This window comes from Anticarsia gemmatalis, chromosome 3 (genome assembly GCF_050436995.1).
Source record: "Anticarsia gemmatalis isolate Benzon Research Colony breed Stoneville strain chromosome 3, ilAntGemm2 primary, whole genome shotgun sequence".
Classification (NCBI taxonomy): Eukaryota; Metazoa; Arthropoda; class Insecta; order Lepidoptera; family Erebidae; genus Anticarsia; species Anticarsia gemmatalis.
This window is the reverse complement of record NC_134747.1, coordinates 4,268,179-4,285,129: the sequence shown is the minus strand read 5'-3', so window position 1 is coordinate 4,285,129 and position 16,951 is coordinate 4,268,179. Positions and strand designations below refer to the sequence as shown.

Genomic DNA, 16,951 nt, shown 5'->3' with positions numbered 1-16,951 from the left:
TATAGACTCAATATATATTGAGTCTTAGCGGTGCAATGATCAGTAAAACCCGGAACTTAAGTGAGTATATATGTCATTGAATACCTCTCTTGTATTCATGACTTAATATTTATATGGAACTTGATGAGTAATACGATTTATAATTATAATGATTTGTATTTACCGTCAGTCACCCAGTCGATGTTACAGCTGCGTTCAGTTGTCACTGTAGACAAAGTTTTAAAAAAATATAATAAAAATGAATTTTCGAATATTTTTGTTATTAGTTTTCGGGGTTTGTTATGTTTTGTGTGAGCCCAACGACTGTATCAATCGTTCTAAATGTGGTGAATGTATCAGCTCCCACAAATGTGCATGGTGTGCCCAAGTAAGTACCTTATATTATAAGCATTTTTTATATATTAATAGCATTAACGTATCCGATATTAAAATCATTCCTCTGACAGAAAATCTACTAAAGTTATATGACTAATATATTTCACGCAGGAAACTAGTCTGACTCATATTTATACGTTTTAGGACAAAATGGCGGACAACAGTAGGAGGTGTATGCCTCATAGCGCTTTGAACCCAGCCTGGTGTGACAAGAAATTTATCAAGTATCCAACGCCGAAAACAGATATCATTATGAACAAATCATTTAATCAGACTATTACTATCGACGATGCCACAGTCCAAGTTCAGTTCAAACCGCAAAAAATAAACATCAAAGCCCGACCCGGCTTCACCAATAAGTTCACGATGTCTTATCACCCAGCGCAAGACTTTCCCCTAGATGTCTATTATGTGATGGACATTTCAGACACAATGAGGAAGAAAAAGGAAGAATTGAAGAGCCAAGCGAAACAAATATACGCAGAACTGACAACGTACACTAACAATGTACGGTTGGGCATTGGAAGTTTCGTAGAAAAACCAGGATTTCCTTATGTCGATAAATGGAAAACCAACAGGTTATATATTTGAGTATTTACTTCTGTTCTATAAAGTTGCTGCATAATAATAATACTTACTTTTGATGGTATAGAACGATACAAATACAATACATAATTTTAAGAGCTTCTATGTGCTTATATCGATAACAACCTTTTTTCTTCGTACGATTTATGTAATAATTGACTAAACAAATAATTCAGCAAGTCGCCCTCGTTTCTTTATATCTAGGTCAAAATTACATTTTATTCAACATCCATTTAATTTGATACACATGTTGTTTCAGTCCGCATTTATCTTATTCTTTTAAAAACGATATGAAATTATCCACTGATTGGCAAACGTTTGAAAGAAAAATAAATAGTATGCAGTTTGGTGCTAACTACGACGATCCGGAAGCTGGCTTAGATGCACTGATGCAAGCTATGGCATGTACGAAGGAAGTGGGATGGAGACCCGAAGCTAGACGCATTATTGTCTTGTGTACTGACTCCACTTATCACAGTGCTGGAGACGGTAAGGCTCTAGGCGCCATCAAGCCCAACGACATGCAGTGTCATTTAGATAACGAAATGTATAACGAAACATTGTCTCTAACGTACGACTATCCTTCCGTGAGTCAAATAAACAAAATCGCTAGGGAAGGACATTTTATTGTTATTTTTGCCGTTACAAACAATGTGGTTCCTGTTTACAAGGCCCTAGCCAATCAAATTGTTGGTGCCAAACATGCTGATCTAGACGATGGAACTTCCGCTTTGGATATCATCAAAAAAGCTTATAGGGTAAGTAATAGTAATTCGGTACCTCTAGCTTTATGCCTACGACTCCAGACAATTCCTTGTTGGAACTAGCATGCATTTTATAAGGAATATGCCTAAATGTATAAGAAATTTGTGGAGTTAAGCATTTTTTCATTTTCAGGAAACCGAAAACTCTGTGCAATTAAGTTACAATTTACCAGATTTTATAGAATTAACTTTAGATCAGAACTGCGAGAGTACACCAAAAAAGAACTGTGAAAGTTTTCCCGAAGCTCGTCAAGTTGATATTGGCGCGGAACTTAAAATTAAACGTTGTCCTGACGACGGCTCCAGGAAATATGACTTGAAAATAAGTAAAGTGGGGATCCCGGACTACCTTAGTATTTCTATAGACATAGACTGTGAATGTGATTGTGAGAAGAACAACACTGCTGTAAGCCCTGCCTGTCATAACGGCGGTGCTCTGCAATGTGGCATTTGTAAATGTAATCCAGACAGGTATGAAGAAGAACCCTTTCTCTTTGCATGTTGTTTATCCTAAGCTAATGTGATATGATTGTTGTTATTCAAAAATAGATTGACTAACCTCCACGAGTAATATTCAGACAAGAATCAAGCCGTGCATTGTTGATGCTATAAAAATTATTAAACTTTGTAAAGTACCATAAATATAAAGTAAAGAAAACGGCTGAACAATGAATCGAAGATTTATGGTGACTATTTGTTTAAGGTACGGAATAGATTGCCGCTGTAACAGTACATCGAGCAACATTAATGTAGGTGTGGAAAATTGTAGGATGCACAGCCAAGAGAAATTGTGCAGTGGAAAGGGATCCTGCGTGTAAGTAGATTGTGTGCGTTTTATTTAGTAACAGATCCTGAAGGGTTGTTTAACAATTAATCAAGTAATCAACTATTCAGTAAAATATATCTTCTCTCCCTTATAAAACTGATTGCACGTTGTGTTAGCAACATTACAAGTAATTACAATATAAACCGAATTGTTGTTTGTTGTTCTTTTTTTACTGACAAGTAGCTCTCTTGTAACCGAAAGTATATAGGTATATATAATATCCGGAAAAGGATTAATAGGTATGTAAAGTTTAGTAAAAACTATAGTAAAACGTATTCACTTGTTTAACTCACGGTTTTTGCCAGGTTAAAGTCTTTAAGTTCTCTAAGATCTCGTTTTTCCTCGGTATACATTTTTATTTTTTTGTAGGTGTGGAAAATGTGAAACTTGCCAGCCAGGGTCCTCTGGTGAATACTGTCAATATGATGTGAACGCTTGTCCCAAGAACTGCAATAACCGAGGCTCGTGTATAAGAAACCAATGCGAGTGCGATTCAGGATGGGACGGTAATGATTGTAGCTGCACTCTTAGCCCTAAAACATGCTACGCGCCTCATTCTAAACAAGTAAGTCCTAAATATCTTACCAAAACCTCTATATGTATCTACTAATTACAGCAATAATAATTTATAATTTAATAATTGATATGATTGCCATAACATAATTTGTACCCTAAATATGTAATATTTTCAATATTTAGGTAAATACATAGCAGTAAGCTGATGTATGTATAAATAAAAAATAATTACAACATTTTTGCATATCTTACGTGTAGACATTTTTTTTTCTAGCTGTGCTCAGGTAACGGTGATTGCAAATGCGGTAAATGTCACTGTAAACCACTGCCAGGGAAAAACGAAACATATTCCGGCATCTACTGCGACGCTTGCGACGATTGCGCTGAAAAACGTTGCAAGGACTTAGAGGACTACGTCTACTGTAACTTTATGAATACGAAGGCCGTCTGCGATGAAAAATACAAGGCGTCAGACACTATCGTGACGTTTATGAACAAAACCGAGTTCAATGCCCTACAATCCGCTAAATGGTGCAGAAAACGTTTGGACAATGATAGTTACATAGTATTTAAATACCAGTACAACAACGCTGGTACTATTTTGGAACTCTCGATACAGAATGAACTTGAGTTGCCGCCGAAAGCTAATATTTTCAGTAAGTACCTATACATTTTTGCTTCAAATTAGTGTTCTCTATAACCTACTGTCAATAATTTTAGGTCAATTTAGTTGATATTTTAATCAGCAGTTCCATAATTACTATATCTTATCGTAGTAATTGCAGGTATGAAAAGGATTGAATTACTATAACTTGTATTTTATTTTCAGTTGCCGTGGGCGCTGCTGTAGGAACAGTATTATTAGTTGGAATATTAACTCTGATCATTTGGAAGATTCTAGTAGACAAATTTGATAAACGGGAATATGAGAAATTCGCTAACGACGCCAAAGCCGCCGGATACGACGTATCTTCTACAAATCCGCTGTACGACCCTCCGGCAGTCAACTTTACTAATCCGACATTTGAACATAAATAATATTACAATCTTAAAATTATTATTGATAGGAAATTAGGTTTATGCACTTATTCATCTAGTATTATGTGCGGATGTAAATGGAAACGCTGGGCGAGGGTGCCCTAGAAAGACATACACAAATCACAACGGCGATGTGTTGAAAAAGTTCAGATGCGTAGCACTCGTAACCAGCGGTCCTGTATGACAAGATGTATGGATGTGAATGAGGCAAGGGAAGTTTTTAAGGATCGTACCAAGTAGCGTTCTTTGGTCTCTGCCTACCCCTATGGAAAAAACGCGTTATATTATGTATGAATGTATTATATAGTAATAATGAAGTTAAGGAAAGAGTATAAAGGTTGGCTTCGCTCGTAATTAAGATGTGATTAACACAGTTTGTGATCCAGTCCTAAATAAATGATTACGATTATTTGTAAATTGTGGTTTTATTTATTCCTTTTGGAGGTAATGTAAATTATGATTATTAGGTAAATTATTAGGCTGGACCAGTTTTGCAATATGTTAGTATTGATATAATAATATATGCTACAAATATCACAGTGACAGATTATTTTGTTGACAACTGTCGGCATCTTGCAAAGTTAATGCATAGTAGGTCGTGCATAGTACCAAAAAATATGATTTTTGAAACAATTAAAACTTATCAGAGTAGCATTATTCTATAATATTGTTGCAATGATCCAATTTGTTCATTGCACAGATTACTGGTGCCAATTAATCGTTAAGGAAAATCACTATTGTTTTCAGTAGGTATGTGCCTCGGTTTAATAAATAACAATGGTACATAGATACGAACATTATTGTTAGTATCATGTACAGGAAAATATGTCATTACTAAATTACCAGTACCTAACTGTATCAAGGAAATATAATTCAAAATAACTGTTGTAAACAAAATTAAGCTATGGCTACAACTGCTCAGTAGACACCAATCATTAGATTTCAAGCAACGCAATGTAATGACCAATGGATAAAAAAAAATCTATTGAGATACTCTCAAAAGCTGTTAGAACTGCACTGCTACCCTACTTTGTTTGTAGCCAAAGACTCACCACTAATACTTGATATTTAACGGACAGACAAGCATTTATTAGTTACCCTATAACCTTAAAAAGTTTAAAGAAAGTTTGTATCCTCACAAACTTTCTTTAAGGTTCTAATCATGTGGCGTTTTCCGGTCGGCGTATTTTATGTATGTAACTTACGTTCTGTCTTCGCGTATAACGGGCACAGAGTAATTTATATACATCTAGGATGAACAGAGATATTATAGTAGAATACTCTATGTAATACACAAGGAAATAAAAATATATTAGCATCCTCGTTGAAATGCCACACATTCATAGTCACTTCCATCATAGCATGTTAGCAGTCATTACCTACTCTACATCGGTTATGCTCTCACTAGAAAACTACTAATTGATTTAATTTTGTGATTTGATACAAATGTAGATTTCAATTTATTTTATCATTATCATATTTTGAAGAGAGGCTTATTTTTTCACAAAAATACATGTGATTTAGGGTTTAAAGTAGATATGATAACAGAATAAAATAAGATTTTATTATTTTAACCTTTTAATACTTCAAATTTGTACCATATAAGCCGTATGCAAATTGTAATAAATATATAAATTACATGTATAAATAAATAAAAAATAAGTTACAAAAATCTTTCGTAAATTTTGTTACAAAACATGCACACACCGACGCCGTGTACGTCAATTATAATTTTACACATTCATAACAACATCTACATTAATATAAAATTTATTTGGTATCGTATAAATACATTGTGACGGGGCTCCCTGGAGGGATGGATCCCTTCGAAGGAATAGAATGCTCCAGTCTTTTGTCTACAGAATGTGTCATTCAGCGCTACGCCAGCGAACAGAGTGTCAAATTCTGTAGATAGAACGCTCAGGAGAAATTATTTCTTGTTGCGCATTTGTCGATCATGTGAACGACGCAGCCTGGTGGGAGGCTCGTCGTTGTACAACTTCCTCTCCCGACGTTCATCCATATCCAGTCTTGCGGCAACGGCCTGTAACAATCAAATGTACGTTAGCAAAGTACCTTATATCCCTAGTGGAACTCCAGTCAAAAGCGTTACAAAAATGGTAAAATCCGAACCCTGTTGATATCTTTCCGGACAGGCGTCAGTCGTGGACGTTGCCCACACAACAAAAGGTCACCCGCTGACCCTCTGGCTTCCACCTCCAAATTGAAGTCATCAGTGTTGCAACCACACCTAACAATACACAGGTATTCATTACTTAAAACGAATCTATATTAGAGAATCGAAATCTTAACGTGTTATGACAATGCGATTCTATGTCTTATGTCGTATCAATGCCATTAAAAACACTTACGCAGAAAGGAAGTCTTTCTCTGCACTATCAGTGGGAGGCTGCGAAGCTACAGAATTTGTTCCAACCACGGCTCGTGCGGGAGAACACCGTGGTGTGGAGCGACACACCGCGTCACGCACTTCTTGCAGCCGCCGTCTCTCTTCAGCCACTTTGCGGTCTAGTTCCGCAACTTTACAAAAATATACCGAATTAAAAATGTATAAAAGTAACGCAATATTTTGTAAGTCTAATTATTTCAAGGTTGGTCGTATTTATTTGACATTTAATACGAATAAATTAGAAAAAAATATTACGTGTCACTGCTCGCAGATCTGGAAAGAAAGATTTGTTGACAGTCTTTGAATGAAACTACTTTCTAAAAAAAAAGTGCTAATAAACTATCTTACTGTGTTGTTGTGTATTTCGTTGTTTGTTCAACAGTTCGGTTTCCAACGAGTCTATCCTTTTTTGTAATGCCTCCTCTTTGCATAACTTTGATTTCCAGATTCGGCATACTTTCAGATGAAGAAACGATAACTCTTGGGCGTCTAAAATCTAACCAAATTATAATGTAAATCATTGTAAGGATGGGAGAAGTTTGGCGTGAATCTTTATTCGTAGGTGTCAAACTAGTAAAAGAGTAATAAACAAATGAAGAAAGAATTAAGTGAGATTTAGAACGGACGATCTTCCGATGACTACAATAATATTTAGCGCAAACCTCGATTGTTCCATTCAGCATTTTATTAGCAATGTATTTGATATACGTGTGTTCAGCCATTTTCCTTTGTTCCACATCAACTTGTTCAAATATGTTACGTATAGTGTCCGAGACGTTTACATCGAGGGAGCAGGTGCAAGGCCCGTGAGAACGCATTTTGGGCTTCACATTGAAAGCTTCTACCGTCGTCTTTGTTAAAATTCTTTCACCGCGACATCTCCTACGCTTCTTTACTTCAGGTGGCCCAATTTTTATAGGTTCCTTGAAAACCAAAGTACTTATACGTTATTTAATACAAAACTAAATCACACTGCAAAGCAATCATCGAAACATTAGCTGATAATTTGAATGTTTAAAAATCGTACCTCATCGAAGCATGTGGTTCCACGGTCATATACTTTAGTTTTTAATACTCGGTTCTCTTTTTCTAGTTTCTCGGCTTTCCTCATCGCTTCAATACTCATCGATCTCAAGTTTTCCACTTCATTCTCATGCATTTTTATAATATCTTGCATCGTTTCTTCGTGTAAACCTTGTATACTTTTCACTCCTTGATTGTGTTCGTTGATTATATTCTTTATATTACTATCATATTGCATTTTTATGGCCTCTATCTTTTTCTTATAATCTTTTTCAATGTTTTCCAACGCTTTAGTTAAAGAGTTGATAGTGTTTTCATAATCTGAATTTGAATCTAGTTTAACTGTAATACTGCGTTCAGTAAAAGATTTTTTATGTTTGTCACCAGACTTTCTCGGAGTAGCTTTGAATTCAGTAGAAGACATTTTACCATCATACAATCTGGAGTGATTCGAGTCAAGTTGCTCTTTATCAGTAAACATCTCCTCGCTTCTGGACGATCGTACATCTTTAGAGTATTTTTTGTTTTTCTCTGGGTCAACTTCACCATTTACAGTGTCTAATATGTATTCAAGTCCAAAGTCTCGAGACTTTTGTTTGACAGGTTCCTTGCTTATTTTAAGCGTCTTATCAGTTTTAAGAAGCAAAACGTTAGCCCCTACTCTTGCTAGCTTATGGTGAGATTCTTGAGGCACGTCAGTAGGTGGTTTCGTATGTTTCTGTGGTTTTTCATGTTTTCGTGCCGGTGTAACATCAAGTGAAGGTTGTTGTGTTCGTAAAATTTTACGTTGTACATCCTTTTGCTTAAAATCGTCATCGAGAAACACAGTTTCTTCTTTAGACATCGTTGGAAGCGAAGGAGTACTCCCCTTGATATCCCTGGCACTATCGTGTATATTAATCTTAGAATCCGACCCGGAAAAGTGTTTAGGTAGCGAATAAACAGCATCAACAAAAGAATCACTCGATTTCTTATCACCCTCAGAGGTGGTAACCAAAGAAGTGCTCTCATTTTCAACTCTTGGCATTTTTATCTTCAGTTTATGTTTTACGCTATCGTCTTCATCCTTCTCATCTTCTTCTTCAGGATAATATGCATCTGGTTGAGTATGCTTTTTGTTGTCAATATTTCTTTGCTTTTTAGATGGGCCTGTAAGTTCTCCAGTTTCTGACCATGTTCCCCTTTCTTGATCTTTATTGTTATAACTGCTTTGACTGTCTTTATAAATAACAAACAAATCCTTTTCTGGAATTTTTTGTGACGAGGATTTGGCGACAGGTTTGATATCTTTATTCTTACTATTCATGTTACTGTCAACTGTAGCAAATGCAACAACGGCACTTGATTTTCTGGTGCTTTGTTTATCATTAATCGTATTGGCTGAGCCGTAATTTGCTTTTGAAGAACTTGTCTGTATCGATCGCCTATTGTAAATGTCAATAAGATTAGGGTCAGGAGTTCTATTATTAGAATATAATTCTTCACTATCCTGAGCTGTTTCAGGTGTGTTACTAGCCAAATTGTCATCATTTGTCTCATCGTCACTAAAAGAAGTTATGGAAAAATGTTCCATTTTTCCTGTACTAAGACACTTTATTTTGTAATTCATGTAACTGTTTCTTACATAATCGAAAGATGGTTCAACATTTGCAGTCATTATTTGTATTTCGTTAAGTCGTTCCTTTTGTTTAGCTTGCGATATGCTATGTGGTTTGTATTGTTGTAATTTACTGAAATCTTGTGTCTTTATATCTTCAAATTCTTTCTCTTTTTTATCTTTTTTCTCTTTTATTATTACATTAGGATCATCATGTCGTATTTGTGCTTGTTTATTAAATATCAGATCTTCATCAGTTTGAGTTTCCCTGTCTAGACAAATGGTTTGAATTTTTGTTTGAGTCTCCATGTTATTATTTAATTTGGAGCTGATTATTGTAGTTTGTGTTTCAGTATTAAGAATAGGTTTATTTTTTAAAGTCTCAAATTCTGTTTGCAATGCATTAACTTCCTCCGATTTTGCGTTTAGGTCGCGTTTTATTTTTTCTAGCATATTCATCTGATTATTCTTATCTTCAGTCGCAGCTTGTAATTTTTCTTGCAGCTCACGGATTTTAGTTAATGAATTTTGGTAAAGACCCTGTAGAGTTTTGAGTTCTTCTTTCAGTTTTGAAATATAATCTTGAGTCGATTGGTTAATTTGATCTATTATTAATTTCTGATTTAAAATAGTTGCCTCTAAATCCTTAATAACTATTTTATCATTAGCTATTTGCTTTTCCAATTTTTCTTTTAGGTCTAATAGTTGCTTTTCCATATTTTGTTTGTCTTTTACAGCGTCTTCTTTTTCATTTATAATTTTTTGCTTTTCTTTTTCAACTAATCGTTTTGCTTCATCAGCCTTGCTCAGAAGTAATTGAGATGATGTTTGTACCTTCAATATCGTTTGTTCTAGTGATGTGCTTTTAAAGTTTCTTGCATCCATTGCTTTTCTTATTCGATCCAGTGATAGTAAAACGTCTTCAACATCACAGTTATTTGGAGCTAAAGCGCTGTCGCCCACGCTTTTTAGTTCTAATTGTTTGATATCGGTGACTATAATTTCACGTTCGTTTTGCAAAGTAACTAATTGAGATATATATCTATTGTTGTCTCGGGATGATTCATTTGATTTTATTTTGGTAACTGATAATTGTTCTTCCAAAATCGCATTTTGGTTCTGAAGCTTAGCCAACTCCATTTTCATGTTGTGTGTTGCTTTGGAGTCTAAGACAGAAAACGCGTATTAATAATAATTGTATTTATAATAAGATTGTATCAATAATAAAGATTGAACACTTACGATGAGCCTCAATGTTTTTAATGGTGTCTATTTTCTGGAAATTGAAGTCTCTCATTTGTTCACCGGTGTCTACCACTTCGTCTAAATTCAAGTGAAGCTTTCTCACTTCGTCTTCCAATTCGTTTATGTAATTCTCCAATATAACTATTCTATCATCTCGAGCTAATACATCTTCACTAAGATTAGATATAATATTTTCCTACAACAAATAAGAAATAAGCACCTGAGTTTCATATCATTTTGTTCTATACCTGTTTTAAAACTTACAGATTCATCCAGTTTATCAAGTAGATCTCGAATCTTTTTCTGATTTTTCAGTTTTTCCCGTCTCATTTCTTCAATTTCCATTAAAATATTCTTATAGGAATTCCCTTGAGAGGTAGATTGTTTTATAAGCTGTAATCAAATATTGTAACGAATCTAACAAATATAACAATAACGCATGAAAGTGTTTTTTTCAAATTAATAAACGTTACCTCAGTTCTCGAGCTTACTAAAGCATTTTCTAAATCTTGCGTGTGGCTGATTAAATGTTGACTATGACGGCTTAAATCAGAATTTTCTTTTTCGATTCTTCTTAGGTCTGCTAGTTGCGCGTCTAGTTCACTTTGTAATTTATCTTTTTCAAGTTTCATTTGGTTATGTGCTCTTTTTAATTGATCATATTCTGTTTCTAATGATTCATAATGTTTAATTTTATCAATAAGTTCAGCACTTTCTTTCTTTATAACATTTAATGACGCTTGAGTCGTCAATTTATCGTCCTGTAAAGCTTTGATACTGTTGTTTGCAGTCGTTTGATTAGCTTCCAAAGATATGATCTGGTTCTTTAGTTCCCGGTTCTCTTCTATCTTACGCTCCAAAAGATTATACAAGTTATTATATTCCTCTTTTTTGTTATTAAATTCATCCTGCAAAGATTTTTTCTCTGATAGTAAGTCATTGTACAATGATTTACAATCATGTAGCTTGCGTTCTAAGTCATCCATTTCCCTACATTTTTGTAATAAGTGCTCATTTTGAAGTTTCATATTATTCAATGAATGCAGCAAGTTATCCATGTCGTTTTTTCTTTCTAATAATTCCTTTTGTGCACTATGTTTTTCATTAGCTAGTTTTTGATATGCCTCGCTAAGGTTGAGCAATTCATCTTTAGCGCTTTCAGATTCATGTAATTTGTCCAGTAATGCGTCACTTTCTCGTTTAGTTAATTGTACGCAATGTATTGCTTTGTCAAGTTCGTGATTTTTTTCAAGCAATTCCCTCTCAAGTTTATTTTTATCATCAATGAGTTTTTCGTGAGATTCTTGTAGTTGTTGTAACTGTAACACCAAATTGTCGAACTGAAGTAATTTCATTTTAAGTTCACCACTTTCTCTTTGTGTCATTTCTATAGATTTTTTGTAAATTTCATTTTCGTTCTGTAAATTCGTTATGCTTATTGCAGCCAGTTTGTTATCTTCCTGCAATTTTTGATTTTCCTGTAATAAAATGGAGTTATTGTTTTCGCGATGAGCCAACGTCATTTTGAGATTTTTATTTTCCTGTTCTGCGTTTATTAATAAATCCTGAAGAGCGTTTTTATCTTCCAGTTCTATTTCTAAAGATTTAGATACATCAGCCTTAGCATGTATTATTTCATCGTAATCTTTAACTTTTTCTAACAACTCTTGACTTTCTTTTCTAGCTAACTGAAGGGATTTTAATGCTTGCAGTTTCTCATTCTCTAAAGACGCAACACTGTTGTCAAAACTACTTCGTAATTTATCGATTTGTTCATGCAGTTCTTTATTCTCACTTTTTCTTCTTTCAGTTTCAGATATTAAATTATCAATTTGTTGAGAATTCGTTATCATGGCTTTCATTAAATTTTCAATTGCTTGAGATTTACTGTCCGCGTCATGAGATACAGCTCTGTTTTCTTCTATCAAACTTTCTGCATATTTTTCTAAATAATCATTTCGTTGTAAAGTTTTTTCATATGCACCTGTAATTATTATAGACAAAAATTAATGGTATATTTAAATATAATATGCAAATGTGAGATGTCCAATTATATTTATTTATTTATTATTATAAATAAATGTTAAATTTGAACTCACTTTTCCAATCATCTACTTCCATTCTAAGTTCGTTGATCAATTTGAGCTGATCCTGATATTGCTGTTGCAGATGTTGCTTCTCTTCGTCATTGCAAAATAGCAGTTCCTTTAAGTTTTTTATCTGATCTTTATAAGACTCCACTTCATCAATAAGAGCTAGAGAAGTGTTCTCGGTCTCGCGTGACACAAGCTGAAATATATAATGATTAAAAAATAAATACATTTAATATGTTCCTTGTGATCTAGTTACTTATTTTTTAAAGCCAGAACTGTAGAATAAATTAAACGAAAAATTGTGTGGTCTGTTTGCATATATATTAAAAATACTTAAAAATAATCATATAACTTTATAAAATACAAATAAGGTAAGATGAATAACTTTTCAAGTTTTTTATTAAAGACACAGTAATCTGTACAATGTACTCTGAATAATATTTTTTTTAGTAATGTATTATTTCCCTGTAAATAAATGATTTCTTGTAAAACTTCACACATCCTTGTTATCAATTTCAGTAGTTCATCTTCTAAGTTTAATGTTATAAAATATCTGCTTGTTTCTGCGAATTAGCGTTTCTATAATTTTGCCACTAAAATGGTGATCTTTAAAGATCCTACAAACGTTTGTAGAAAAAAATACAAAACAAAGTTTTTTATTAAATATCAATGGCACCACGAGCTACCATCACGCAGCATCTTCAAAAACGATTATACCTGGAATAGAATTAAAACAAATGCCCAAAAACGCATACCCACAGTATTTATTCTTATTTAATCCACCTTTTATCTTTTTTACCACCTTCGACCATAAGAATATTTCTTACGATCATAAAATATTTCTTAAGGTCTCAAAATTATACTCACTGTCTGTTGATCTTGTTCCAGGAGCCTATCAATTTGTATAGATAAGCTTTTGATTTGTTGTCCTTGACACATAACTCTGCAATCAGCTTCCTTCAATTTACATAATAAACAATTCTTCTCTTTTTCAAAAGATATTAAAGATTCGTTCAATTTCTTCTCCATAAGAACATTTTCATTCCTCAGATCGTCGATAGTTTTACATTTTATGTGATTGATCTCTGCTTCAGCTTTTAGTTTTGTCTCTAAGCTAGCAGTTTCATCAGATAACATGTAATACTGCTCTTTCAATGAATCAAGGTCAGCGGAGCGCTTCCGATAATGCTCTTTTTCATTCCAAAGTGAATTGTATTCTTTGACTTGTAATTTTAGAGCTTCAAACTCTTTTTCCAGATCCTCGTATTTATGGCATCTCACTTCAAGGCATTCCTTCTCATGCTTCAATGCTTCATAGCAAGTCATCAAATCATCATAATTTTCTTGGAGCTTTTTTAATCTTTCCAAATTTTCCGATTCAAGATTGTAATCTTGTGAAACGTACGTGTCATCGTATAAATCAGATTGATACCTAACAGAAAAACTTTCTTTACTAAGAATTTCTTTCATTTCCTCATTTTGTATGATGTCGGCTACAAGGTGAGCTCTTTTGTTGTCGATATTTGGTCGCGCTGCTTCCGCTGATGTCATCGCGAAATTTGTCTCGACACATTTAGTAATTTCGCTTCGATAACAAGCGCAGTCAAAAGTAGGGGTAGATATGATCTGAGAGAATTCTCGGTTACAAGGGGCTATAAGGGCAACGCAGAATTTTTCCAGAACTTTCAGTTTGTAAAGAATTTTTCCCTTTATATCTATGCAACGAGTATCTTTCCCAGCAGTCTAAAACAAAAAGTATGTAAATAAAACAGTTATACATTGTCTTCAACTCTAGACATAGAAAAAGGATAATTGACATACCAGTAAGTTCAAATACTGCTTATATTTTTCGTTTTGACAAAGTATACCGAATATTTTTTCCAATGCAGTGTAAATGTGCGCATAAATGCAATAAGGTTCGCAGACATCGTTCTCCATAACCTAAGGAAAACATATCTTAATAAAATGTAATATTTATTCTCTTACAGTAAAGTATTTTCACGAAAGTTTGAGCAACTCACTGCAATAGTATTTTTCATTGCATTTAGTTTTGCATCTTTGCTGATGATAGCGTCTTGCATTTCGTCAATTCTTGGGTCCTTTACGTCTGAAACATCATTGATTTTATCAGCTTATTTTATTTATCTTAGTCTTATTTTATTCATGTCAATTATTCATTAGCGTTCTGTTTAAACCATCCTAGAAACCTCATAAATAGCTACACGGCTGAAAGTACAGTGTATAAACAATTGTAAATATTTTCCTTACATGTCCCCACATCACATGTGCACGAGGCTCCCATTTGGACGGATTTACTCTCTGTTTTTGGTGATATTTCTTCTTCTTGCTAAAATGTTACATTCCTTTAATAATAAACGTAATAAGTTGGTAATTTGAAAAGATTGGAGAGTGGAAAAACGTAATGGTTCTGTTACTAATTTTGTATTTAAAAATTCTACATTTTATCGTATCATTTCTATCACAGATTTTGTGGGATATTCATATTAAAAAAATTAAACATCAGAATAATATTTATAAAAAATAATAAAATACAAACAAAATAACCTTCTCATCCAAGTCATAAGTTTGGGGTACCTGAAAAATTATGTATCAGAGTCATGTTTGAAAAAATATCTTTTGTTTACCTACTATTCAAGAAATCAATAACAAAAACTGGCTGAATGAATTTAAAATATAACTAAAATGTGCATACAAAAATATACATGAGATCATAATTAATTTAAAATAAACCAATATACAGGAAAAATACCTCATCGCCATCGCCTCTGGATTTACCCGTCTGAAAAGGAAATATGAATCTGTAATGAATTAAATACATCACAAATTTGTATGGATTTGTAGTAATATAAATCAATATGTTTCTTCCCCTATTCTAACTGCTTGGATACATAGCCAGCGACGCCGCAATGGCGTCCTAATGAGACAGCGCTCTAATGGCATGTTTGTATGTAAAGGAGCAACAATGTTAAACTAACCTCGAATGCTTCAGAGTCAATAGCCTGGAAAACAATACAAGAGTTAAGTATAATTAATAAGGCTGTGGCTTAAAAGTAATTTGCTTTTTTGTCAATATTGTTTTGTACTTATGCCTAAGATACAGGGCCTAGCCAAATTTGAAACCTACTGTCAATTCTAATGTATTATTTTTGGAAAAGTTTAAAGAAAACTTATTTTTTAACAAACCGACGAATGGCTAAATTAATTCAGTTTTATGAGATCATTTGCAATGTTCCCGTAACACGAATATACTTAATTAGTATTTTATGTAGGTGTATAGCAGAATGAACAATAGATTACCTCGGTGAAACAGGACAAATCCAAATCCAGGCACTGAAACAATAGATGATCCATGTATTGTCATTATGAATTCGTAAAACCCTTGAAACCTCCCTCTTTGAAACAACAACTTTTTTATCTAGGTATAACCATAAGCTGATTTGTTTCTCCTTACCAAATCATCAAGTTCCTTGTTGGCTGCTTTAATTGCTGCATGCTGTAACAAATTAACAATGTAACTAATGCAATATGTAATTAACAGGACTTGGTAAAAAAATTGTGTTAGTCATACGATTTTACGTAAAGATTTTTGTTCAAGATGTAAAATATTACTAACGGATTCATTCAGGCCTGGCAGAAATTTTACTTAGTGAAAATGATCAAGTTCGTCTTAGCAACTAATATATCGTCTTATACTTACAGCGTTAGCGATTTCGCATTTCTGATCGCAAGTAAGCTCAAGCTGGTCGTAAACAGCCAACATTTGCTCAAACTCCTCAATCCGACGCTTCAGGCGAGCGATCTCTGCATTCTTCGCAACCATTAGTGTGTCCACGATTACGTTTGTTGGCAAGTACTTCGGGCGGACTGTCTCATTGTTCCTCTTTATTATCTCCACTAAGTGCTCGCTTTTATCCGAACAAAAGTGGGACCAGGCTCTGGCGTCCGTGCACGAAGCGTAAGCCTTCAACTTCCCTTCGTTCCTCGCCGGTAACTCGAACAGGTCGTACTCGTTGAACACACGCTCCCGTTTTGTTATGAAAGACATTGTGATGCCAACTAATCAGTCTACTTAGGATAAAATAATAATATTTTTCTAAACATATACATGAATCTGAATATATGCTACTTCTCTCCGCCATCCATGTTACGCATAACGATACGATTTATATATTTTGTATTCTTTATAACTTACGGCGAAATGTGTATAACGAAAATATCAAATATTTTGAAAATGTCAAATGAAATCTAGGCGGAATGGTGACATGAAATAGAATGTCATATTTGAAATCTTTTTTTCTGTACATATGCCAGTAATGATTTAAGAATACTTTTTCTGGTGAGTCTCGTTTTGATTTATTTCCCACTTAAAATATGACATGTGTTCACAACTCGGATTAAATTGTAAGTAATTTTAATTTTTTTTGTGATATCCTTCTATGATTTCGCCTTGCATTTTTT

At 33.8% G+C, this 16,951-nt stretch overlaps 2 protein-coding genes across 3 annotated transcripts; one reads left to right on the top strand and one right to left on the bottom strand.

Moving 5' to 3' along the window:
* The first annotated feature begins 153 nt into the window (after positions 1–153).
* On the top strand, positions 154–4,521 carry LOC142987240 (integrin beta-PS-like). Its single transcript, XM_076135871.1, has 8 exons — positions 154–367; positions 520–953; positions 1,220–1,718; positions 1,858–2,195; positions 2,428–2,538; positions 2,920–3,115; positions 3,341–3,722; positions 3,896–4,521. Exons 1-8 carry the CDS (start codon positions 239–241, stop codon positions 4,102–4,104), a joined length of 2,298 nt encoding a protein of 765 aa, XP_075991986.1. The 5' UTR covers positions 154–238; the 3' UTR covers positions 4,105–4,521.
* A 1,143-nt stretch (positions 4,522–5,664) lies between these two features.
* On the bottom strand, positions 5,665–16,723 carry LOC142987239 (uncharacterized). 2 transcript variants are annotated; one of them, XM_076135868.1, is made up of 20 exons: positions 16,191–16,723; positions 15,945–15,986; positions 15,791–15,823; positions 15,469–15,492; positions 15,243–15,272; positions 14,741–14,819; positions 14,494–14,579; positions 14,294–14,413; positions 13,340–14,215; positions 12,479–12,668; positions 10,853–12,363; positions 10,644–10,772; positions 10,377–10,575; positions 7,542–10,300; positions 7,177–7,437; positions 6,863–7,010; positions 6,770–6,787; positions 6,477–6,645; positions 6,238–6,355; positions 5,665–6,148 (listed from the first exon to the last, which is right to left on the bottom strand). In XM_076135868.1, the coding sequence occupies exons 1-20, from the start codon at positions 16,536–16,538 to the stop codon at positions 6,035–6,037; spliced, it is 7,254 nt and encodes a 2,417-aa protein (XP_075991983.1). In that variant the 5' UTR covers positions 16,539–16,723; the 3' UTR covers positions 5,665–6,034. The 2 variants fall into 2 exon arrangements, with proteins under 2 accessions (XP_075991983.1, XP_075991984.1); XM_076135869.1 differs by lacking the exon at positions 6,770–6,787.
* Between the last annotated feature and the right edge of the window lie 228 nt (positions 16,724–16,951).

Bases quoted from the DNA above. Each gene is read 5' to 3' on its own strand.
- LOC142987239 (XM_076135868.1), bottom strand. From the start codon at position 16,538: ATGTCTTTCATAACAAAACGGGAGCGTGTGTTCAACGAGTACGACCTG. The intron at 15,824-15,944 runs GTAAGGAGAAAC...CTATTGTTTCAG, and splicing joins ACAAGGAACTTGATGATTTG to TGCCTGGATTTGGATTTGTC. The intron at 14,216-14,293 runs GTATGTCAATTA...TTTTTGTTTTAG, and splicing joins AGCAGTATTTGAACTTACTG to ACTGCTGGGAAAGATACTCG.
- LOC142987240 (XM_076135871.1), top strand. From the start codon at position 239: ATGAATTTTCGAATATTTTTGTTATTAGTTTTCGGGGTTTGTTATGTT. The intron at 1,719-1,857 runs GTAAGTAATAGT...TTTCATTTTCAG, and splicing joins TCATCAAAAAAGCTTATAGG to GAAACCGAAAACTCTGTGCA. The intron at 2,539-2,919 runs GTAAGTAGATTG...ATTTTTTTGTAG, and splicing joins AGTGGAAAGGGATCCTGCGT to GTGTGGAAAATGTGAAACTT.